We start from the raw sequence: 26,806 nt of genomic DNA on the forward strand, positions 1-26,806 counted from the left end.
GCTGCTCAAAGCAGCAGGACTGGCAGCCGCGCTGCCCGGCCAGAGCCAGCCCCGCCACCACGCTGCCCGGCAGGAGCTCGCAGCACCGCCGCCCAGAGCACTGGTGGCATGGTGAGCTATGGCTGCGGGGGGGTGGAGGGGGAGGACAGTAGAGGAGGAGCTGGGGGGAGCTCAAGGGCCAGGCAGGACGGTCCCGCGCCATAGTTTGCCCACCTCTGTGGTAAAGGGATTGTAACCTCTTTAACATCTATCATGTTTCTTATCAATTTTTGTGGTTACTAAAATATGCAGAAGTTTTTTAGAAAGCAAGAGTGCATGTTAACTGTTGTGCATGTTTGAATTAATGTATGTATCGTTAGTACGATAACTGAATTGTAAGCTGATCCATGTTCTAGAATAATGGATTGAACAGGTAAATTTCCTGCAAGATAAGGTAAACATCTAGTTGAAGAATATATTTTGTTTTGCCTTTTATTGTGCTATGTATAAGTATCTAAAAATGTTGGTGATTTTTTTTTGTAGTCTGTTGCGTATAGATTAGCTTTGAATGGCAGATTTATTGTTCTTATTTGGCACACATCTGTTATCTCCTGGACATAGTCAAGTAGAAGATGCCACTTACAGTCACTGAAACAATATATAAATTACAGCAATTGAAGGGAAAGAGGTGAAGAATGTAACTTTACTATGTAGTTTAGGTCTTCTATAATATAACATTTCAGGTTTCTAGTTTTTTTTTGCCCTCTGTACCCAAAACCATATTTCACCCCACCAGTAATCCAAGCAACCAGTGGTCACGTGTTCACAACATATGGCTCAGCAGCAGATCTCATATGGTACAGCTGTCCATTCCTAGGACACAGCTGTTTGAGCTTCTATTTACTACCCAGCCAGCCAGTTGCCAGATATTTCGAAGGGTTAGGATGAACCACAGTTCTTTCCATGAAAGAGAAATAGTGTTCTCTATATCTATAGGTGCTAAATATAAATAATGGTCCTTCTTGTCAGACTGGTTGTTCAAACCATTACCATCTCTCATTCCTTCAACTGCAGTAGTCTCTGTCTGATTCCTCAGACTTTTCCATAACTGGTCAGCAGAGAGATTGAGCTAGAAGTTCAGCATAGGCGATACTACCTGCTCCAACATATTTCATTCTTGAAGGTCCTATGGTTCATTTTGAGTCACTAAGGAGAGAGGAAGGTATCCAGTGCTTGCCCCATTGAAAAGTTACAACAGTCTGACCATGTCCCCGTCTCTGCCCAGTCAGTCCCAGGCTCCTTGTCCCAGTAGGTCTGGCTCTCTACTTTTGAATCAGGCAGCTTCCTGATTAATGTTTGGGTCTAGAAGGGGTGTCATTAAGAACACAGAGGAGAGAAATTCTTTGCCCAAATTTTAGGTGCTTGGATTCACCACAGCCTGCAGGAGCCCAGAGCTGCAATTGTAGTGAAAGTCCAGTTCAGCCCTGGGCTGGAACACGCTCAATGCAAACAGAATTTAGAGGGAATTTAGACGTGAAGCTCCAGCAAGTCTCTACTACGCATATGCAAACTGTCATCCCCTCTCTCCCCTCCCCCCGCAAGACTCATAACTTGGCCAAATTTAGACTGGTTTTCACAGAGGCAGCAAAAGGCACATCCCTGATACAAAGGCCACCCCTGGCCAAATTTCATGTCCCTGCTCCAAAGAATGGAACTCTAGAGCTTTTCAAAGAGAAGCTTACTAGATTTTTTTTTTAACAAGGGCAAAACAGCATATCTTTCGCTAGCCTCATTCTTGGAAACGGCTAAACTGTTTTAGCTGAAATTTTCTGGAAAAAAAATTGAAATTGAGGGAGACACCCAGCATGTAGAATTTCAGCCCATGTGCTTAAAGTTTAGCAAAGTCATAAGCTACTGAAAACAGGGCTTTTTAATGATAAATGTTTGGCAACTTTCATAATAGGTGGTGCTACCTTAATCAACGTGTTCATCAAATTTCAAGCAATATGCTGTGGGGAAAGCAGTAACTAGATTAATTTGCTGAAACAATCTTTCCAAAATATTGGCTGATATCTTCTTCAGCTTTGCCTGACTAATGTGTAAACATGTTGGTAGATAAACTTCATGGAATAAACCAGCTATTCTTTAAGCATGTCCCCACCATGCTCTGGAAGAATGGGCAGCTTGTCAGCAAGGTGACAGGGGATGAAGAAATTTAGTCACTCGATATTTCAAAACATGGAACAAGAAGTTGAAGCGGTTTGTCCTAGCTCTGTCCTATCACGGAGAGCAGAACAAATACAAATTAAGGTGTCAGTCCTGCAGCCTTTGTTTACACGAGTAGTCCCACTGAATGTGAGTGTCAGTAAGGATTATCCATGTGAGTAAGGGTTGCAGATTCAGATTTCAAGGTCAAAATTTTCATTAATGACTGGATTCTGTGTGCCCCAAATTTTGGGTGCTCAGCTTGACTCCTAAAATGAGTCTCATGTTCTGAAAGTATAGAGCACCCACCCTGTGAAAATCAAGCCCCTTTAAGATGTCTCAGATTGCACACCCATAATCACTAGTTACTTTTGAATATTTTTGACTACAATTTTAATTTTTTAGGTATCATCCACAGTGGAAATTTAACAGATTAATCATAAATATAGTAACCCAATTTACTATGTAGTACATAGTAAATAAAATATACTTTTATATTAGTTTAAGTCCTATTTGTGCAATTTCCCCCCATGCTTTAGTAATTTTTAGATATTAGCAGTAAGACATCTAAGAACGTAGAAACAATGTCTATATTCTGTGATAGATCATATCTAATGTATAGATTCCCTCCTGTATTATGATCCATTTTCCACTGCTCACACATTTGCTCACTTTTGAAAAGACTATTTAAACAAAAAAACATGGGAAGGCCAACAGAAGACTACATTTAAAGTTAATACCTTTTTTAGGATTAAAATTCTTCTGAGAGCTATGGTATTAATTCCCACTGTGAGATTTGCATTCATGAATAATCTATACCTGGCCTTAACCCATGCTTTATTCATGTAAACTTTAAACAAATATACTCAGTGCTACTTCCAAAATGCTTTACAAATTTTAGTCCTTACAACATTTCTTGATGGGAGCAAAAATGACCCCTTTACTTCAGTGAGTAAGGAGACCATGGTATGATCATAATTCCCCATCTCAGTTCAGAAATGAGTTCTGCAGTTTGCTCACATATATGTGAAGAGCCTGAAAGCCCCAGGGATTGGCTTACAATTGTCATGTTAGGTATCAGACCTTGGGTCAAGCCATAGGAACTATTGTCCCTCTGGACATTAAAATCACATAAAACAAAGCGTCTGATCAGCAAAAAGCCTCAGGCAGCTCAGATATGAAATCTGAGGAGACCTGCATATCACTGCTATTCCAAATGTAATCCTATGTCATGTCCCACAGATAAGAGACCAGATTCATGATTGGTGTCAGCTCACTGAAGTCAGTGCATTTACACTCCGTATGAATTTGATCCAAAGTGAACAAACCACTTCCTACAGCTGACATTATATACAAATAATATATTCTTCTCAATAAAGCCAATAAAGGACCAGGTGACTCATGCATACAGGGCTTGGTTTTACAAGCAAAGTCAAGAGCCTCCTGCATGAATGGATTATAGTTGGGGATAGTGAACTTATTAGCTACCACACTTGCACTGGACAGCATGAAGGGCAATATGAGGTGTCAGCTGATGCCCACTGCTCCTGAGATGGGAACATTAATAAGACTAGTGGGATTGATAATTACTGGACAGACAACCCCCTCCTGACTCATCTTCCCTTGCTTATCAAAAGAGAGATTGGAGAACTCGAGCCCTGAGAAATTTTATCCACCACGTCCAGCAGGATTGCTTAGTTCTCTTCACTGACTATTAAAAGGATACAGCTGAGTGTCCAAGTAACATTCTCCAAGGCCAAATGTAAGAGCAGCATCTTTGGACAACAGCATCTTGTACTACATACATGTTCCAAAGAGAAAATAAAACCTCATGCCTCCAAATGCTTGATAATGATTCAAATTCAACCCTCTGTAACTAAGTTGACTTTGGTGGCATTTACCCAAGGTGAATTTGACCCATGAACTGATCCTCACAACATCATCCCTGTCGAATATGTTAGAAGTAGTCATATCCATTTTGGATTTACAAGGCAAGTTAGCTTCTCATTTACTTCAGTGGGGTTGCATTGGTGTATCTGAGAGAATTTGGATCAGAGATATCACAGCTTGGCTAAAGTCACTGAGGGATTCAGTATAAGAGCTGGGTTTAGAACTCAGCAGTGTCTAATTTCCAGCGTCTCCCCCCCACACCCACTTCTAACCTCTAAATCACACTGCAATAATTCCAAGTCCAGCCCTCTGGTACTTATCATCATAGTTAGTTATTATCTGGGAATTCTGTTTTAGTCAGTGTTTGTTGCCAATTTATTCTAGGTACAGCAAAGTTTATGGAATTGTTCATGTCCTCGTTACCTGATACACATGCCTGTTCTCTTTGTTCAGCAATACCCAAACCATTGCTAAACAATATAGCACATCTTTGAAACTATTCTGGTTAAATCAGGTACAGCCCATAATATAGCTCTTAGATGGATTTTTTTAGCTGCTGACATTCCTGAAATCCATGTTCTATGGGCCTATTACAGGTTTTAGCATTGCACTAGAACTATAATTTCTTCCTTACTTAATATCTATGTGAGATGGGACTAAGCCAGCATGATACAGGAACACAGCCAAAGTTCTGAGAACACATGTCTGTTCTTCTGAAAGTTTGTAATAGGCTATTCTATACCCCTACTCCTGCCCCATGCATTCTCATCACTGAATCATTTTTAAAATCCTGGATCTGTCTGACCATTTTTTCCAATCGTATGCCAGCACTATTTGTAGTTTCCCACCTGTCATCATGTGTATTACATTGTAACGTCTGTCTAGTGCTGCTGCAGTTCTAGTACTTTAACAGACTAGGTATGCTGTGTATAAATTACTATATACATTTCCCAGCTTTTCCTTTGGTATTATAGTTCCAATATGCACAAAGACCCTTTGACTATCACTTCACTAATTCACATCACTATTCTGAGATACCTCTATAGTCACCGAGGTAGGACCCATGGAAACAAGGAGGCAGTCTCCTAGTGGAGCTAGGGATGCAGGTGTCATGGCCTCTCTGGAGTGGAATTTTAGAAGGGAGCAGAGAGAAATTTAAGATCCGAGAGTTCCTGTGATTCATGAAAGTAGCAATATTTGTTTAATCTAGGTTCTAAATTGGCAACAGGTCGAGTCACTATTAAGGGGTCTGTCCTGCATTATATTAAATCTTTCAACATTCACAGTGCAGTTTGTTTATTATTATTATTATTATTTATTATTATTATGTATTAGAGTAGTGCATAGGCAAGTTACAAACATACAGTGAAAGAAAGTCTCTGCCCCACATTTCTCATAATCTAAATGGACATGACAAATAGTGGGAGAATAGAAACATAATTTACCCTGTTTTACAGGTTGAGGAATGGAGGCACAGAGAGATCACTTATTTCCGTGGAAGCAGTTAGGCCAGTACCGAGCTCTTTTGAAAATCTCACTGTACCTGCTCAATGTCACACAGTCTCAAGCAGAGCCAGATTTCCTGAGTCCCAGTCCAGAGCCTTAACCACAGAACCTTCCTTCCTCTCTGTCAAAACAGTGGGCAAAACTTGATGATGGCAGTCTCATCAGCATCTTCTCTGTACTCATAAAGCTGCCATGCTTGGTAGTATTTGTATATTCTATAAATGTTTCCTGCTGCATTCATCCATGGTTGTGTTTCAGTGGCAGAAGAAGTTATTCCTATATATAGATTGTGAAACACTTTGGGATCCTTTGACAAGGTCAGTTGTTATGAAACCAGACATGTCTTTCAATACTCTATATTTCTTTTTTTTTTTTACTTTGAAACATGTTTTAAGTATTATAACTCTTTTTAATAAGAATAATATCATTCATATATATCCCTGTTGTGTTGATAAATTACCTACTCTTCCTTCAAATATCATTTTCTTGACTTCAAAAGTTTTTCTATTAGACTCTTTATAATCATGCTCTGTTTATTTTTCACTTTTTAAAGACACACCGTCCCTGGTTATAATAATACTTGGCTTTTACATAGCTAATAACACCTTAGCTCATTAAAACTGATTTCAGAAATCAAACAGGGCCAGACTCTGCAGTGAGCTCTGTAAAAGAGAGCCCCTGGGCCTGTGTACGCATACAGAAGTATCCACCTAAATGGAGGTCAGTGCAGGATCTGGGCCTTATTTTTCAGAATATATGCTCTTTTTAATTACTATTTTGCTCAACTAAGACAATGAAACCAATTTAACACGTATTTACTGTTGTGTATTCTACTTCACCTCTTGGTTTTTCTGCACTAGCAAAATGGGGTGGTGTTTGGGGTCACAAAAGTGAGGGTATGTCTACACTAGAAATGCTACAGCTGCTGCTGTGCTGCTGTAGTGTAGACACTTATTACAGTGACAGAAGGGGTTCTTCTGTCACTGTAGTAAATCCTCCTCTCCAAGAGGTGGTAGCAAGATCAATGGAAGAATTCTTCCGTCGAGACAGCAGTGTCTATACTGGGGCTCAGGTCAGCTTAATTACATCAGTACATGACATTTTTCACAATATTGCACAATATAGTTAAGCTGACCTAACTTTGTAGTATAGATCAGCCCTGAAGAAGAGAGCCTAAATATTCCATTAAACTTTGTTCTCTTATTTATTTTTAATTTAAAATTACATATATAATATGCAACTTCTTTCCACTTATATTTGCCTTTGTCAGCCCCTCACCATTTTTAACCGAATCCAGAATTTTAGCCTAAGCTACATTGACAATGTCTGCTTTAAATTCATTTAAAATAATCTTAAATTTTGTAATTTAAACTTTAAAAAAAACAAACAAATTTAGAGCTAATATTTGTCACAAGTGAAAGGCTACTGGAAACCACACCTATAATCAATGTTGAAAATAAAATGGCTTTTTGTTTTTGGTCACTGGTTCAGGCTTATATTGGCAGTTGACCCAAGACTTGGGGTCCCTTTAACTTTGAGGATTTCTTCTCTTAGGCCTTGGCTACACTGGCGCTTTACAGCGCTGCAACTTTCTCGCTCAGGGGTGTGAAAAAACAACCCCCTGAGTGCAGCAAGTTACAGCGCTGTAAAGCGCCAGTGTAAACAGTGCCCCAGCGCTGGGAGCACGCTGTAAGCTAATCCCCTCAGGAAGGTGGAGTACCTGCAGCGCTCTCTCCCAGCACTGGCGCCGCGACCACACTTGCACTTCAAAGCGCTGCCACGGGAGCGCTCCCACAGCAGCGCTTTGGAGTTTCGAGTGTAGCCAAGCCCTTACTCTTTTGTGAGTGAAATGTGAGCCAGTGGAATTAGCACTTAAGATTTTAACACATGTCATGAATTCTCCCTTTCTCTAGGATTTTTGGTATTTCCAAAGTTTTCTGTGGAATTGAGATTTTCAATTATTTTTTTAAAAAGCAGTTTCCAGCCCTTCTGGTTGGAAAGCTGTCTCTCCTTATGTGACTCATTGCAGGCCTATCTTACCAAGTCTGCAAATTCATCTCCATTTCACTGCAAAAGGAATGAAAATAGGGGAAAACTCACAAAAATGCCACTATATTTGTCAGAGAGAGTCATCATCGCCTTTCCTTCTGCCTCCATAGAAGCCCCTACACATAAACGGGTATGTCTACACTTAGGGCAGCCTGTAGAGTAGAGACACTGGCCACCCAGCTAGCATAGGTGTAAATAGCAATGTGGACGGTAAGGCACAGCTTAGGTGAGTAGAACAGAGTGCCTTACATACCTAAACCTTAGGGTATACACCCTGCTCATCTCTCCACATGCTCAAGCAGTGCCTCCCTCCTATTTTTAGCCGTGTATGCTGCTGGACCTACCCCTGCCCCCGCCAGTGAAAGGCTCCGGCAGCGGGGAAAGGCTCTGGCTGGGGGAAGAAAGCGGGGAAAGGCTCCAGCAGCTCCCAGAGCCTTTCCCTTTGCCTCCACCTTGCTAGTCTTTCACTGCCATGTGTAGCTACACACTTGTGCCTGTGCTTGTCGTGTAATACTCTACACATCACCATAAGTGTAGACAAGGCATACGTGGCTCCCTAGGCTTAGTGGTAGCATGGCATGGAGAGACTCAATCTCCGTAGCAGCATCTTCTGGAAAACCATAGAGGAAATACATGGGAATGAATGATAACCCTGTCAGCACTTATTCCCAAGGGTTTTCTATTTGGGAGTTAGTACCCAGACATGAAGATGGGGGATTCAGGGCGTAGGATTGAAGTGCTAGCCCTCTGTGAAATTGCCCTTTCTCCTTGAGATGATAGTTCATGGGATTGGAAAGCCCAGATTTTTGTTAGAGAGAGATAAGCCCTGCCCCTGGCTAGAAGATTCCTTCAAAATTCAAGTGCAAATTTAGAGGATCTTTTGTCTTCCTGTAGGATTTGTCTGAAACAGCTTTGACAGATGTGAAGTGCTCCATTCACAATCTGGGGTGTTGACTCTGAAACATAATGAGGGTGATTTAAATGTCAACGCTGTTAACTGTTTCATTGCTGATTGATTTAGTAGAAATGTATAATTAATTTCTTTGTCTCTATATTTTGGTTAATTTGAAAGAGTGATCCATAGGAATAAGGTTACAAGGTTTACTGTTTTTAAAATTCTAACAAAAGTATAGAATAGGAGAGGATTCTGGGGGTGAGACGATGAGAAAAAGATGAAGTGAATTGAAAGGCCTAGTGAACATTGGAAGTTTTCTGGGGGATGTTATTGATGGGGGAATGAGAAATCTCAGTGAGGTTGAAGAGGATTTTTAAAATGAGCTAAGTGAAATATGATGTCTGTTTCATTTAAAATGATACAATGAGCCAGTTTGTTTAAAGCTGGTGCAGGGAGGTGAAAATTGCATCTATCTCAGCAAGAACAGCCCTTTGACTGTGGGGAGGTGTGACAAACTGGGGTTCAATCCAAACCAGGGAGGAGCTATGTCAGCCCTGGCCTGCAACCTTGGGTGCTTTACAATGTCTTGCTGCAGTAGGTCCCGGGGCGCTCTCAATCAGCCTTCCAGCATGCAAGCCACACCCTGACTGCCTGTGTGTATCTGCAACCTGCCAGCCACACTTGGGTTATCCTCTGGCTTTTATGAGCCTGGTTTACCTCTGCAGGGTGACCCAAACACACTCTCAATTCCAGATTTCCCCCCAAAGTGTACGACTTATATGGCCCAACTCTCTCCTGGACAGTCCACATATATTAAGTCCATTATTTCTTTAAGGAAATAATATTCGCCAGTTTATTACTTTAAATAGCATTACCCAGTGTGACGTTCCCCTGGTGTTATCTGGACCAGTGATCTGCTAGGTCACTCCAATCCTCGACTCTGGGAGCCAGCCTTACCCTGCTCTGCTGTGAGAACCCCTACTCCTGGGCTGTTCACGCACAGCCTCTAGCATGTAAGCTACTTGGATCGTGCAACCAAATAACACTAGCCAATATCTCCGGTCCCAGACACAACCGTAGGAACCTCTGTCTTGCAGTGTCCAGTTATGCCCGCTGGACGCTGCAAGCTTATATGAGTTCATCAGTTTAACAAAGAAATTGATATGTACCAGGCTTGTTATCCCAAGGGGAGTCTGACACACTTCAAACCAAACGCACTGCTTCAGGCAGGAGCGGTGCCAGGGTTTTTGCCGCCCTAGGCAGCAGTGCTCCTCCTCTGAGCATTCGGCAGCGGGGGTCCTTCCGCTCTGCGTCTTTGGGGCACTTCGGCGGCAGGTCCCGGAGCAAATGAAGGACCCACCACCGAATTTCTGCCGAAGACCCGGAGCGGAAGGACCCCCCACTGCTGAATTTCCGCCGAGGGCGGCAAAATGCCACCCCCCAAATCCTGCCACCCTAGGGTCGCCTAGTGGAAGCACCTGCCCTGGCTTCAGGTAGAATAAACAAACAAATTTATTAACTACAAAAGCTAGATTTTAAGTGATTATAAGTCAAAGCACAAGAAGTCAGATTTGGTCAAATGAAATAAAAGCAAAATGCATTCTAAGCTGATCTTAACACTTTCAGTGCCCTTACAAACATAGATCCTTCTCATCACAAGCTGGCTGGTTGCCCTTCAGCCAGGCTCTCCCCTTTGAGTGCTTCAGTTGCTTGGGGGTAGTGTCTATAGATGGAGGTGGAAGAGAGAGGCTTTATATTTTACTTACTTATTTGGAATATGTTGTTTTCCTGTACCACACTGGAGCAAGGGAGGTGGCAGTCACATTCTACCATTTCAGCATCTTCCTGGAAGAGGATTAAGGTTGGAGGGGGAGGGCCTGTCTTCTGGCTAGGCCCTGACAATTTACTGCTACATTCTCCATCTCTGACCTCCCTGACACACATCTCATTTAATCCAATTTGTCCAAAACACCACTCTGAAAATCATCTCATCTCCTCACATTATGGCTAAAGTATGTCACTTTCACTTTAAGGCTTGGTCTACACTACCCCCCTAATTCGAACTAAGGTACGCAACTTCAGCTACGTGAATAACGTAGCTGAAGTCGAAGTACCTTAGTTCGAATTTACCTTGGTCCACACTCGGCAGGCAGGCTCCCCCGTCGACTCCGCGGTACTCCTCTCGCCGAGCTGGAGTACCGCAGTCGACGGCGAGCACTTCCGGGTTCGACTTATCGCGTCCAGACTAGACGCGATAAGTCGAACCCAGAAGTTCGATTTCCAGCCGTCGAACTAGCGGGTAAGTGTAGCCAAGGCCTAAGTCTGGCTACTGGCTTTAAGTCCCTTTCCACATCACATTCAAATTCCTCATCCTCCCTCTCAAGGTTTATTGAAACTGAGCCTGCCTGTAGCTGGGTTCTTGTTTCCTGTTCCACACGTCTTTCTCTCTGGCTCCACTTGCTTCAGTGCTCACTTTTGGTCTGACTCTTCCCTCACTGACACCAGCTTTATGGCTGTGTGACTCCCGCAACTTTAGTGGAGCCACTGCTGATCTACCCAAGCACAGATTAAAAGCACAATCAAGCTTATCATCTCCCACTCATGACTCCACCTTCTTTCATGCCACTTCATTTGCCGGCCACAGCTTCCCTTGTCTCATGATACACCGAGAGGGCTCCCTCGTCTCCATCAATTCTGCCTCAAAACTCACATTTTTGGCTAACATTCTACTACTAACTTCTCAGGTGCTCCCCATTATCATCTGCACAATTTATTTATAAAAATAAATGAAAGTTTTGTAACATAATATGATGATTTTCTCTATTAAAAATCAAGAAATCTGTGTGCAATACAAAATAAACATCAAATGCTGCCCCCAAGAGCTCTTTCTCTTTCACTATTGATACCCCGCCCAACCTCCCATTGATGTTGGCTTTAATCTGTGTTAGCTGAATATTAGACTGTAAATTCCTTGGGATAATAATCTTGTCTTTTTGCTTGCATCTGGCACTATATATACCATGGGTTTTCAAACTGGGTGTTGGGACCCCTAAGGGGGTCATGAGGTTATTACACGGGGGGGTCACGAGCTATCAACCTCCACCCCAAATCCCGCTTTGCATTTATAATGGTATTAAATATATAAAAAGGTGTTTTTAATTTATAAGGGGGGGTTGCACTCAGAAGCTTGCTATGTGAAAGGGGTCACCAGTAAAAAAAGTTTGAGAGCCACTGATATATACATTAAATAATAATAGTTCATTTTACATTACATCATTACATTACATCCTTCCTATGCCAGTGTTAGATCTCAGGGTGGAAACTAGTTGTGACACCCTGGCACTCCAATATTCACCACTGTCATATAATTAGGAAATGTTTTGTACAAAGTATGCCTTGTGAGGTATCCTTCTAAAAGTCTTGATTGGCTAGACATTAATATCTTGTTGGATTGTATGTGCTATCATCGTATGTGAACTTATGAAGTTTGGCTATGTATGTGTCACTGAAACATGTTGTGAGGTTGTAAACACCCACAAGCAGCCTTTCAGGTAGAACAGTAAAAAGGCCAAACAATGTTAATGGCTCATTGAGGAAATGCACACAAGCACAAGGATTACCCCAGGAACTGTGTACAATAGAAACCTCTCAGAGATAGCACTACACAATGGGAATGGTTTGACCCAGGTCACAGCAAAACTGCTTTCCAGCAAGTGGGAAGAAGATATAAAAGGGGGGAAATGATATCATGATGGGACCTCACTCTCCCTACAACAACACACCTGGAAACATCTGAGGAATAAAGACTGAATTGGGGGAAGCCTGGGACTCCAAGCTAAAGGGATTTCTAGCCTGTGTATGAAAACCTGGGAAACCCAAGCTGCAAAGCCAAGGCAGCTTGTACCTTAAGAATCTGCCAGCCTGTTTATTACTCAGGTAGGATATGAATTAGCAAATTCTCACGCTATCTAGTATTTTAAGCTCAGTTTGCGGTTTTGTTTATTCACTGGGTAATCTGCTTTGATCTGTTTGCTATCACTTATAATTACTTAAAATCTATCCTTTTGTAGTTAATAAACTTATTTTATGTTTTAATCCAAAACAGTGTGCATTTGACTAAGGTGTCTAGGGAAAATCTCAGCTTGGTTACCACAAGTGTGCATGGTCCTCTTCACATTGAGGGAGAGGCAGACTGGGTGTTAAACCAGGGCAGGATGGTACTGCTTTGGGGTCCTAGGCTGGGAGCCTGGTGGTTAGAGAGCCTGCATGTGACTGCAGCTGAGTGTGTTCCTACCTATGTGAATGCTGGTGAAAGTGCAAGCTTGGAGGGCTTTGCAACTTGTCACGGCAACACAATGTGAGAGGGAGCTCAGGCTGGTGGGTCAGAGGGCTCAGTGATACCCCAGTTCCAGGTGGCACCCCAGGGAGAACCCGTCACACTAGTCTCTTCCATTCTTCTCTGACATTTCCTGCTGCTTCCATCTGCTCTATATTGTTGAGATTGACTGACTGTTCTGCCCTCCCCGCTAAGGGTTCTTTGTTAGGATTCTCTTGGGCCACCCTCATTTCCTCACACCAGTTGGCTCCCACTTGACAGCTTCATGTGGGAGTCTGTATGTTGGCATCCAGAGTACATGCCCCAAATACGTTCTTTCACTGATGCCTAGAATTCCAAGAAGTCTATAATTAATTGTCCATCTCCCTCATGATCTGCAAGATGTTTAAAACATTGTTCTTGTGTTCCAGTAACTAACTTTAAAGTGTTTTCTTGCTGCCAGCATCAAACTTTGCAGGGTTCTGGCTTCCAGGCTTTTACAAGGAGCCTTCATGCAGCATGAGGGATCAGTGGTGGTCTCTGTTAAACAGACATTTTTACCAGAATGGTAGCCTGGTTCCGTTTCTATAACCAGGAAGGGGGTTTTTTGTGCATGTTTTTTTTTTTTTTTTTTTTTTTTAATGGGGCTAAGTGGTTAGTTGTGTGCCCAACCCTCCCCATTTTATCTGGCCTACACTACATACTACCCATATATTTCTGACCACAAAAATTAATCCTGTACCTAAAACTTCCAATTCACTACTATTCTGCTCCTAGGCCTCTCTTTAACAGATGCTCCCATTCATGCCAAATTATTACATGGTTCAATGCAGAAGACAAAGTGGGATGATTTGAACCTAAGTCTCCAAAAGTTAAAGCCTATTGTACTAAACTAATGCATCACCCAACCCATCTTGCAGTCTTTCATTACACAGACATAATGGCTAAATGTACCTCTGTGGGGTAAAACCCACAGGAAGGGGGAACACAACAAGATGAAACTTGTGGAATCTGTCAGGCATGCTCCCTTCAGGGGGTAAAGTACTTAAAGCCTTGTGTAGGAGTCATAAGTCATTGCCTTGAAACCCCTCATATCCTGGGGGAACTCATCTCAGCTTTCTAAAGCATGGGCTTTCTGTGATTAGAACCAACACCTCCAGGTGCTGTTTCCATAGGTACCTGCACCCTGCCTCACAGCCATGGAGACAGGGTGGGTTTTTTGCCTGTCTGGCCCTCCAACCTGCGGTCCCCGCCATGTGGCGTTTGTTTGGAGGGCTTCTGCAAATTCAGATAAGGCATGGGCACTGGTGTGTTGGTTCCACTCTCTGCCTTCAACGGTACTGTGAGCACATTCCATTCTTTCCATTTCTTCCATATCAAGCAGCCAGGGGAATCATGATCCGATGTAACCCTCTTTTTATTAATGAGAAATTGTTTTTAAGATTGTTGTTCAGCACCCTGAGTGCCTTTGCAGAGGGTGCTTTATAAATGATGATGGATGATTGTTACAAAGATTAAAAAGACAAGGATATGGTAATTCTACTTTTTCAGTTACATCAAACACAAAACAGTTGCCTTCTGTTATTAGATATAAAATTTAATTCCCAGATCCAACGTATCACATTTTTAGGTCACCTTATTCCAAGTCATGATATCTGTTCATTCTGATGGGCAATGATTCTATCAATGGCGACTAGAACTGGTCACAAAATAGACTTTTTTTAGCTGAAAATTTAATTTTTGGCAAAAAATCAAAACCAAAAATATTTTGATTCGGATATGAACTCTTATTACCCCACCACCATCCCCGTCCCAATTTTTCACACTTGCTGTCTGGTTACCCTATCTCCTATGAAGCACCTTAGTCTCCTTTCATGTAAGGGGAATTGGTTGTACTGGGAGTCCCTGGCCATAGTACATCATGGGAGATGTAGTCTGGCTAGGTAGCCTGGCCCATAGAGGTGAATGGGGACATGAAGAAATAGATCTGCAACTCCCATGAAACACCACAGTAGGATATCGGAATAAAAATATTTTTTGGGGGGGGTATTTGCTTTTTCTATGAAAAATCAAAAATGTCCACAGAAAGCAGGTACTTGTTGTGGGGGGAAAATGGTTTTGTCGGAAACTCCAATTTTCTGTTGTAAAAGTTTAGAAAGAAAAATTTCCATCCGCTCCAATCGAGACTGTAGAACACAGCTGACTATACCACCAACATGCAAGGACCTTCAGAGACCCTAGTTTAGTTCTTGATGGATGACTCCCCATTTCTCTTGTAATACAGTTTGTCTGTTACTTTTGTATATACAGCATTCTAATGATTTCTGTATACAGTTAAGCAATTGCATATAGTTAATGACTGTACCTAATATTCTCAATACAAATATTTGTCGCTATTTATTCACCTACCTTGATTGCATGTCATATAAAGTTATTTAAAATATTTTAAAAAAATAGTTTAATTGTAGAATTATTAAGGGGCACTACTAGACTCACCGTAATGAAGACTGAAGCTAGCTTCCTGATGAAGGTCCTAAGACAGCAAATTATTAAAACAAACACTAAGTACTTTGAGTCAGAGCCATTAGCCTGATGTTAAAAACTCACCCCCTAACTTCACCAGAAATTTCACTTGCTACATTTTATCCAAGGGAAGATGTTTTCTGGAAAGATTGATACAAATTACTGAGAAGTTTTAAAAACACGGGGTGTCAACATTTCCCATAATTTGCTTATTAAAAATAATTTCCTAATAGAATTTTTGCCTACTTTTCATCTGTAAACATCAACCTTCTCCTGTAGTGTTTAATGACTAGAAAAAAGTGCTTTTCGTTTGGGTTTTGAAATATTTAAAGTTACCATGTAAATACCAAAACCCAGATGACTACACAAATTGTGTGTGTGTGTATGTGTATATTTATAAATAAAATGATCAAAAAATATGTCAGCATAATAATAATGTGCATATTTCTAAACTGTGTTCCTTTGGGATAACTGACTATAGGCTGTGGACTTCCTAAGTTACATACACCCTTGTAGTTCACTCATAGCATCTCAGTGGCCCCAAATCTGACCTTGTTTATTTGGGGTCAATTTTGTGGAGCATTCCCTCTTTGATAAAGGGCTTTGACAAAGCCCTGGCTGGGATGATTTAATTGGTGTTGGTCCTGCTTTGAGCAGGGGATTGGACTAGATGACCTCCTGAGGTCTCTTTCAACCCTAATATTCTATAATTCTATGATTCGTAGATGAGGATAGGTTTGTATCCAATACAAGCACTAGCACAGGGATGACCTTAGCTGGCAATACTTAGGTGATTGTTTAATAATAGACTAGATGAAGAACAAAGTAAACCTGCTTGCCAGTTCCCAAGAGAAATGTTCCCTCCCAGGAAAATTAAAATGATATGACATGGAAAGCATGGGATGTGCCTGTCTGTATTGTGTTTTCATTGTTCACAATGCACCATACAGAGAACAAAAAGTTTCCCCAGGGAATTTTCCAAAAGACTTTTTTTCCAAATTATTGCCTTAGCAGTCATTAATTTATAATTCCCTCATTCTAACCAGGGGGCCAGATCCTGCAAAGTGCTGAACATCCTCTGCCTCCCATCGATTTCTGTGGGAGTTGAGAGTGCTCAGCGCTTTGCTAGATCTGGCTTTTATTCTCTCTAGTTTATATTCCAGTCCTGATCTATTTAGTAATTTTGTTTTCTCTTGATAAATGCTTTTCTTTAGTGACTCATGAGAATCTTTTCAAAAAGGGAGAGGAGGTGAAGTGAGAAATGAATCAAGGGCCTTGAAGCTTTGGACCAACGGTAAGTAATGTGGTGTTTATGTGTGTGTGTAATATATCTTGATTCTGTTTTTTAATTTATATATTGTAACCAGCTCTCCAAACTACAGATGCATGCACCGAATATAAAAAGATGAAACTTCAACAGTTTCTGAGTGCAATTAAAAGAAAAAAGACAATAATGCAAAACACAGAAAATGTTCAGAGCCACTGAACAGAGACTGTATACAGAGGTGAATTTCCTTGATTAGACTTCGCTCCTGTAGATAAATCATTGCTCTTCTCTGCACAGTAAATACCTACATGTATTTGTGTAACGGTTTAATAACACTTACTAGCAAATGCAAAATTGCATAGTCTTCTGTATACCAACAGATCATTCTGCTTCTGCTGATCAGGCTGAAGGTCTGCCTTGCAACTTACAAAGAGAGACTGAGAAAGGTGGGGGATAGTCCAGGCTGCGGAGCCACGTGACACAGTGGGGATAATAAGCAGCAGCAGTGAGCTGGAGCCGGGGCTTCTCTGGAGACTCAGCCACAGGAACCTGCAGCAGCAGAGAGGGAGGGAGGGGAGTGAAGGTCATCACAGTTCAGCTCATACCTGTATCCTGACAGCTTCAACCTGTCCTGCCAGCAAGACTCATCAATATTAACACCCTCTCACCTTGAAAAAAGAAAAAAAGAAAGAAGGAAGCAGGGAAAAACACCACTGCCTGAACTCAAAGAAAAAAAGTAAAAAATAATAATAAAAATCAAGTAATAAAAGCCACAGCAAGTGTAGAGTTGAATCTGGTCCTTGAGCAATATGAACCAGATAGAAACAAGTATGCAGTACAGCTACGAGTATGAAGATGATGAGTATATGATCCAAGAGGAAGAATGGGATAGGGACATGCTCCTGGACCCAGCATGGGAGAAACAGCAAAGGAAGGTCAGGAAAGAAAATAAACTGTGTGTCTGTCAATGTGTATCTGTGGAATAATAATCACCACCTTATTATAACACTTTATCTTGCAGTTGTAAATGCATGTGCACTAGTGAATTCAACCGCTATAATTTTTGCAAAGGAATCTATGATCAGTTTTACTCTTTATATAAACATTTTTAGCTATGTTGTTATATATAGCTTATGAAATAGTCCTTCACTTTCACTTTTAGAATTCTTTTATGTAAATGGAGGCTGTATATGAAATTAAATGAACATCATGAAAGTTTTTTGATACGCTTTGCTGACAAAATATTGGATCAGTATTTTTCATGCTCACACTGGCTGTTGGCAGAGATTTTAACCATTCTTAAAATCACTTTCTGGGCCATATTTTCAAAAAGTGAACTCTGAATTTGTGTGTGCACCTGATTGCCTGTAAAAATAAGGTAATTGAAAGTGTAAATGAGAAGCTACGCCTGCGGATACCCCAAATGCACATGCAACCATATATTTCCAGGAACAAACTGAAAGACCACTCTTGAAATTGTGGTCCTCTGAGTTGACTCGTATTTGAACTTACTGTCAAATCCAGTGGAACAGTGTGGTTAAGAAAATATAGTCTTGAGAAATGTTCAGGCTGTGGTTTAAAAAATCTCTTTATTTACTGAGTTAGGGACTGAAAGGTACCCCGCTGTCATCCTACCAACTTACAGAAACAACTCTGTAAACACGCTGAGCATCCCACTGTGGAGGAAATGCTTCTTACCTTCTGAATTTTGAAAAACAGTTGTACCAGCATAGAGGCTGCTGATGCTCTGTTGCTGAGTACAGGTGGCATTTATAATCTTATCAGCAACTTGGTTAACAGTTTTGATACTCCACTCGATAATTACTAATACGGCTTCATTAAAACATGAAAAAGTAGAAATCACCTAAGCTGTTGCATAAGCAGCACATGGGAAAGGGAGGATCACGTGAAATATTTCTGTTATTTCCTAAAGTAACAGATAATGTTGAAATTCATAGCTGTAAGATCTGGAGTTATGAGGTCATCTGCTAATTGCAGAAATAAAATATGTGGTATCCATCAGGCAATTGGGCCAAATTCTGTCCTTTGCTATGTGTGAAGAGCTCCCGTTGAAAATTTCAGTGGAAGTTGCATATGTGTATCTGAAGGCAGAATTCAGCCTATTGAACACCTACCTTCTATATATAACCTCCCTGTCAGGGTAAGAGCAATTAGTTGCTTTTAGCAGGAAACTAAGGATGAAATCCTAACCATAGGTTGATGGGTCTTTTTTCCCCATTAAATTCAATAGGGCAAGGATTTCACCTTAAATTTCTACTTCTAGCAAAATTGCAAACCTTTCTCCTCCTTTTATTTTTTTGTTTTTGTCTGTTTAGTTTTCAGGACCTGGCATGGTACCATCTGTTCAGACACTACTGTGTGTAGGTAATGTGCACTCTGTGGGCATATCTTGAATACTTGAATCTGTTATTTCAGTTGTATCCTCTGAACCAGTAATAAAACTACACCAGTCATCATTGAGATTTATTTTAGCTGGACATTCATTTTACCTGGTGAGCAAGTGATTTTGATGTACTGCACCTATGTGGCAATTAAAGCATGGAAGGCTTTTCAGTATTAGAAAATTGAGATTGTTCATTTGGTAAAGTATGGTGTTTATAGTTCCTCTGAGGACCTAACACAGTTTCTTATGCAGCAAAATACCACATTGCATAACAACTTCAGTTTTGCACAACAGTTTTGTATTTCCAAATAGCATCAACCGGATTTACTTTCCTTGAAAATATTGAATTCATAAGACTGCAGCATCCAGGATAAAACCGATCTTGTGCCCCATTTGAGTCTATGTTCTTGGCAGAGTGGGCAGATGCACAGAATGCTGTAGTAAGAAGACAAAGTACTGAGGGTTTTTTAATAGTGTGGCAGTTGAATAACTCTTGGACTCTCCAGAGGAGTTTTCCTAGAGTGAAAACCAGATATGCAGAGAATCTGGGTTTATTTTTGTTAGCAGTTAATCTGTTGCACATTTTTAACATTTGTTTGGAGGGTGGAGGGAGTAGGACAGGGAAAAGCTCATGTGAGTCACCAACAGTGGACTCTACATTTCTATCCCTTGTTCTAAACCAGTTTGATTTTTCACTCCAGTTAGACAATGCTTCAGTGGAAAGTTAGCAGTTCAGAGCACATCAATAGATTAGCTATATTGTGGCTTTGTTACTTTGTCTGCCACGTGCATTTAAAAGAAATGCCAAAGTGATACATATAGTTAAAAATAACTAAGAGAGGGCATTCTTATTCCTTGGCTTGGAAAGGAGTCTGATAGTATATTTTCCCCTGGATTAATAATATCTCAGTAGATGGCCTGATGGATCTGAAGTGATCTAAGGGTGTCAAAATCGTTTTTTCAGGGTGCTAAAATAAGTTACGGAAAGTCCATTTCCATATTTACCAGGAGAAGACTGTAAATGCATGGGCACGAAGCTTTGTTCAAATATAATAATGAATAGTGATCTCAGTGCAACACTGGCAGTTGGCAGCATATATGTTCTATGAGACAATCTTGGAAGAGGACAAAAATAAATGCCATTGTTTCTATTGTGGGCTGCCCTCTCCAGACTTGCCATTTCACTGATATGCATGGTATGAGATCTGTCAACAGATGCTGGTAACACACGATGACGTCCATAGGATTACAATGGATATGACGCTAATTATAACCACAGCTCATAGGGTATTATGATCCGCAGTAATCCGGGCTCTTGCTGTGGAATTCTTTGTTGCAGAAGTCTCAGTTAAATATGATGTACATTGTACAAAAGGAAGCTGGGGAGTCGCTTTGCTGTATCTGTTGTGAACGTGAACTGCAAATTGAAAGTTTCAGTTGGCGCAAAGTTCAACCTGTGTTAAAGAACACCACTAACGTGCAGCAGTTGGCAGTATACAATATTAGATGCTAATGGTGTAAAACATAATTTGGGATTGTAGGGTTTGAATTTCAAACAGAGGTTTGAAAGAAGGATTAAATGATGAGACTATTAATATGTCTTCATTATGGCCTGTGTAGAGATGCTTCCAATACATGTTGATCAGAAAAGTTCAATTTTTGTGTCTTGTTTTCATCTTCAGGAGAAAGTGAACAGGGTCAATTAGTACTTCGAAGTTTACTGCTTAATAAAAACACAGTGCATTGTCATTGTCAATATGCACTTTGCTTGTTTCATTGTTTAAAAAATATTCTACAAGTGATGTGGATGTAGACACTTGTTCATTTGAACCTAAAAGGAAGCCATCAAGCACAGTTTATATTGGGCCACTTACTAGTCATGGGAGATAATACCTTTCAGTCACTGCCAAGCTGGGCTGTATATGAACTGAAGGCCATACTTGCTGACTATGGAAAATTTAAAAGCCTGAGATTTCCCTACTGATTTCTGCTGTTTCAAAACAAAAACCTGACATCTAATACATTTCAATAAAATATTTCAGTAATAATTCAGTCGGGAAAAGACTATATCAATTTACGTTAGGCAAATTGGGGCAATGGTAAACTCAAGAACTGAAGTCCTGTATTCTTTGCAGCCTGCCCCTTTGGTTTTAATGAATGTCATCTTTATAACTGGCATCTGATCCTGTGACACCGACGACTGTGGCATCACCAAATGTCTTGAGATTCTGGAGTCAGTCTCAAAGGCTTTTGGAGAATTCTCAGGCTGAGGCTTGGGTGAAAAGACATTACATGTATGTTGAAGACATTGAGGTGAAAGGCATTACATCCGTTGAGGCCCGGTTTCCCCACAAAGGGCATTATGTTGATATTTCATGTTCATTAATTGGATTAAAATTATAGGTGGCTTTTTAAAATAAATTCTATTGCCTTTTATTATTTATGTCATATATAGAAACAAGTGCTCTAGAATTTTTAGACATAGGTAGGAAGACAAAGGTCAATCTTTTGGTTCTGTGTTTGTACAGTGCCTAGCAGTGGAGTTCTGGTCCTTGACTAGGGCTCATAGGCACTACCACAATGTAAATAATAATAATTAATAAGATTCCTGCCTCAAGAAACCTACAGTCCTAACACTGATGGGGTTGTGTCTGAGTGCTGAGGGCTCCAGGGGTAGTAATTTACAGGGGCAGTATTTTGTTACTCTAGTAAATTTGTTTTCATTTGTACAAAGCTATAGCACTATTGCTTCATTTATTCCTTTTTTTAGCTAATTTGCTTGTTTGTTTCCTACTAGCTGTCTCTAACGCCAACTACTTAACACTGTGCTTGCAGCCGTCTATTTTTCATTTGTTTCATTCCAGTTAAAATATTTCACATAAAGTGAGGTTTTCAAAGCACTCATTTACTCCCCTTGAAATCAATGGTAAAAATGGATGCGTGGCTGTCATTGACGCAGCTGTGCAGTGCAATCCATTTGGGCAGATCCTTACATCTGTGCAGAGTCTCACTGGAGTCAATGTGTTTCTGCATGGATGCAGCAGTTCGCTCCCACAAATGAGAGTGAAGAATTGGTGCTCTTATGAATAACACCTTCAAATGTTATGGAAAATTCAATGCTTATCTTTTATCTTAACAAAGCAAGAGTCTGCTGCTGAGAATAGTATTTGCAATTCTAAATTAGGGTGGGTTGCCACTCAGGGAGGTATATTAAACTGGCTTTTTAAAATTCTGAGGGCACACATTTTTGTCCTGAGGTGCCCCTGTAACTCCTATTTAATATTAATGGGAATTATACATGTGAACTGAGAGCAAACTGTAACTCCAAGTATGCAAACCTCTATTGATTAATTAGGTTCATCCATATTATTTCAACCTTTAACATATATGGAATTTAAATACTTAATTTCATATAGTTAAACACTGCTTGTATTACAATTGCTTTCTGGGCCCCAGAGACATTGTTTATTTAAAGGAATATATTGATATGTATTAAATACTATGAGTTAAGATATTCAACATTAGCAAGTGAGGAGATCCAAAAGGTAATCCTATAACCCTGCTTGCTGTATCCCTGCTTTTAAAATATGTGGTTGGAATTGTTTTACATTGGGAAAAGTTTCTTTTTCTTCCCCGCATTCTCACTATAAAGACAGTGTGTCAGAAGGATTTTGCTCAAACTTAAAAACAAATTATCTTTGACCAGAGACCAAGAATAGATAATTTCTTCTCAAAGGATGAATGTATTGGAAAAGTTATGAGAGTAGAAAAATGGAATGACCCATAATGGACACTGCTTTGGTCACACTTATGATCTTTCATATTGTGTATTAATAGGAGAAATGCTGGTCTTTTCTGCATTTATTAACCAGATATAAAGATGTATTTGGTTAAAACCCCAAACCTGGCAGAAAGTATATATTGACTTCAGATATATTTAAGTAAGAAAACAAACTGTTTTATTGAATATTCTTATCTTGTGTTTACAGAATTATAATAGTTCATGGGGTAATAAGCTGTTATTGATACTTCATGTATTGGAATTTTTATTATATTAACCTGTTCAATGTGATATTAAAATACAATGCGTTATAACCCCAAGACTGTTTTTACTTTATTTTCTGTGTCCAGGACATCAGAATGGTGCATTCTAGAGACTATCTCAGAAGTGGGTGATAAGTGTGTGACTCCGGGGGGCTCGTGTGCAGAGTCATCTCTCCATCAGTGCCTCCTACTGGGAGTGCAGGGCTGAGAGTGGATGTCTGTTTTGACAGTGACAGATAAACAAGAAGACCTGAAATATAGGGAAGAGGGAGAAGTTGTGTGTTGGGGGCGGGGTGGGGGAGGAGCATCTAGAAATCTTTGTGCTCCTGATCTAGTGGCTACCTAGGAAGATAGATGCATGGAAATTCACGATTCTTTTGAGTAGAAACATTGCCACCTTCTAAGTAGAGGACAGTAAGATTTATCTGATACCTAAGTTTTATTTTTAGATGGCTTTTGTCATATAATGATTTATTGCTATGGTGTTTTAAAACCTTGACATAAAACATTCTTGTTTGTTATTAAAAGAAATCTTAAGCCTTTGGGATAAAGAAAAGAGCTGAAGATTGTGGACAGGTGCAATTCACTCTTCAGGATATCTGTAATGCCAGGGAATATGCAGACTAGGGCAGTGTGTATGCCAGAATTCTGTACGTCTCATACCATCTTTTGCAGTACTTCAGGCATGATTATCTATTGTAGTCCTATAAATTAATAGAAAGTGTACTGGAACGAGATTTCTGGCCTTAGTTATACTATTATAGACAAAGCCAGCACAAAGAGCCTTAATCTTCTTTACACTGACGGTATAAAGGGTTCTTTTAAGGTGCATGTAAATTTTATCTCTGCTTAATTTAGGACCTTTTTACATTGCTAGAGTAGTGCCAAATGTAAACAAGAATAAATCTCAAAGTATTTATTTAGGCTAAACCCCGTACTCCTCTTGCATGCAAAACTCCTTTTGATTTCACTGGGAAGTATGCATGTGTGAAGACTGCCAGAACAGAACAGGCTCATCAGGAAAAACACATGTTGTTTTGTATCCTACTGAATATCCAATCTTTGGCAATATACAGATTAATTTTTCCTTTAAGATGCATTAATTTGGCATGTAAATCCTGTAATTACAGCCTCCATCATACTAGAAAATAAGAAAAGTTTGCATTTTAGATGTATAGGCACAGGAGACTCTTAGGAAAGACTAGTCACCATTATGGACCAAATTATCCATCTAGTTAAACGTGTGCAACTTAATTGAGTTCAGTGGAGTTGCACTGATGAACAGGAATTAAGAGAAATTGACTCTATAAATCTGCAGGCAACATCTGTAAATAGTTACAGTAAATTTCACTCCAGAGTCCATGCTGGCTTCCACCGGTGTAGCCTCAGTAGAAATACCGCTCCTTCTTGGAAAGTCTGACAGGGTGAGGAGAAGTTTAAAGTGATGGCAGCAACCCCATTCCTCACCTCTGGGATGAGAGAGAGAGGTGATCAAGCCTGGGTTGCACACTCTGTGGATAAAATAGGAAAAATAAATTAAATGGGTGCCAGGACTGGCTGGAGATCACTAGGAACATTAGGAAGTGTAGAAACATTACTGTTATACTTACGGTGCCCCAGGACACCACTGTTGTTATTTGGAGTATAATAGCATCCACAGATTGTGATAAGCACTTTCCAATTACAGGTCAATCTTGCATTGAGAGCCAGGTAGGCAGACCTGTGCCTGTGCAGAGCCCCATTGAAATAAATGGCTCTATGCATCTGCATGAAGAGTCAAGGACATATATGAAGATGATCTCTGCCCCGAAGAATTTCCAGCAACCTGATACATACAGCAGGGTCTCCTTATGCCCACATGGAATCCCATTGAATTTAATGGGGCTCTATACAGGCACTGTAGGGCCAGGGCCTAAGGAAACAGTGTAAGGAAGAGGGATGAAAACATACCATCTTTAAAAATAAATATCAGCATTCCCGCTGCTTCACTACCTAGCCAATATTAATTGGCAATTTCTTGTCAGCATCACAGTAGATGTGGGTCTCTAGGTTAGTGGATTTAGAGACTAACTTAGGGAAGGGATTCATTTGTAAGGAGTGCCATGGAAAGAAGTACAAAGACAGTTGTGGCAGACCATGTCTCATATGACCTGCTGAGTCCTAAAATGCAACTCCCAGCCACCCTCTCCCTGTATCTGCTGGGTGAGGACACAGTTGATAAACTGCAGGGTTTTCATTGCTGGTGAATGAAAGCAGCAAACAATTTATGTTTATCAGGTTTATTTATCAACAGGTTCAAGTGGATATTATGGTTGCATGCATTAAAAAAGAATGATGTGCCTATAATATGAAAATTAGATGCAGCCACTGGGCTCCGGGCAAGCATCCAACATGGATCTTCGCATAGTAAACTTTCAACACCCCGAGGCTAAATGTTTTTCTCAAATCGGTCAGAGATTTCCTTTTTTTTTTTTTTTTTTTTTTTAAACAGACATTGAAAGTTTTAACATTAAACAGTAGGTAACAAAAGTTCTGACCTCTCCTTATAAAATACTGTTTCCTATGAAAGCCACACTTTGGATGGCAGATGGCTCCATAGAGAGCCTGAATCAAAGCCCACTGAAGTCAATGGAAAGACTCCAGTTGACTTCAGCTAGGTTTGGATCAGGCACCCGTAGAGTCTTCTCTTTGCTATCATATAATCATGTAGGTTGTTAAGAAGTTATTATATATTAACTATTTTCTAGTATTATGCCTTAAATTGTAGATTCTGACCTACAAACAGAGCGCCCTACTCTTTTGCAGCATCCTGCGGAAAGTAGTAGGGCTCCATGTAGGAGTAAGGGCTGTGTATGTGGATTATTTTGCAGGATTGGGCCCTTAGAGATTGGTTTTAGGTTAAAATAGTAACATGCTGAATTCCTTTTGCTGACGTGACTTGTATGGAATTGTGTCTGAGAGAGGACACTGAAGCAGTGGTAGAATGACCATATTTTGTCAGCGTGTTTTATATTTTATCTAAATATTATCAATAAACTCTGCTCTGAGGGAGAAATACATGAAAATTGTGGCCATATGTACCCAGAATATAAAAGAAAATTAAACAGCACTTTTATGAAACTATCTCAACCAGAAATATTTCATGGTGGCAGAATTTTAGAGTTCTATTGGGAAATATCCCTTTTAAAAAAACCAAACAAAACAGCATTTTATTTTAAGAAATAAGTGCATTGGTGCAGTACCAATATTTATTCATTTATTTTTTTCCTTTTAATTTATAGTCATCCTATAATCTGAATGTAGCACTTTTGCTTTCTAATGGTCAAAATCTGTATTACACTATGCAGTTCTACTGAATTCATTACACTGGGACTGAATGACTGGATTTTAAAAATACTCAATGTCCTTTATAACACAGCTGGCTACATTTAAGCATTCTAGACTGAACTTGGTTACAGAGGAATATATTAGATTATTAATTTTTCTGGCATGTATATATGATACACTACAGAGAGAAGAATTTAAACGAAGTAGAATTGCCTAAAATGGTTCCTGATAAGGAACATAACTTTGTGAACATCTCAGTCAAGTTAATATTGATCAAAAATTAATTTTCTGTTTTTTTAAAGTTAATTGAAATACATTGAAAAATATGGGATGATTAGAAAGATATTTTTTTCATCTTGGTCTGGTTTCTAGGAAATATATGCACCTCAGGATGGTGTAATA

At 40.1% G+C, this 26,806-nt stretch overlaps 1 protein-coding gene across 3 annotated transcripts in view; it reads left to right on the plus strand.

The window, feature by feature from the left end:
- ACTN2 (actinin alpha 2) overlaps nucleotides 1-26,806 on the plus strand; it is a 108,923-nt gene that overhangs the window by 2,174 nt on the left and 79,943 nt on the right. For 2 of the 3 annotated variants that reach the window (XM_065589059.1, XM_065589062.1), the window contains exons 3-4: nucleotides 16,577-16,656; nucleotides 17,010-17,564. In XM_065589059.1, coding sequence (XP_065445131.1) covers nucleotides 17,439-17,564 — 126 coding nt within the window. In that variant the 5' untranslated portion in view covers nucleotides 16,577-16,656; nucleotides 17,010-17,438. Of the gene's footprint in view, nucleotides 1-16,576; nucleotides 16,657-17,009; nucleotides 17,565-26,806 lie in introns of those variants that run through there. The other variant, XM_065589060.1, reaches the window with a different exon arrangement.

This window comes from Chrysemys picta, chromosome 3 (assembly GCF_011386835.1).
Source record: "Chrysemys picta bellii isolate R12L10 chromosome 3, ASM1138683v2, whole genome shotgun sequence".
NCBI lineage: Eukaryota > Metazoa > Chordata > Testudines > Emydidae > Chrysemys > Chrysemys picta.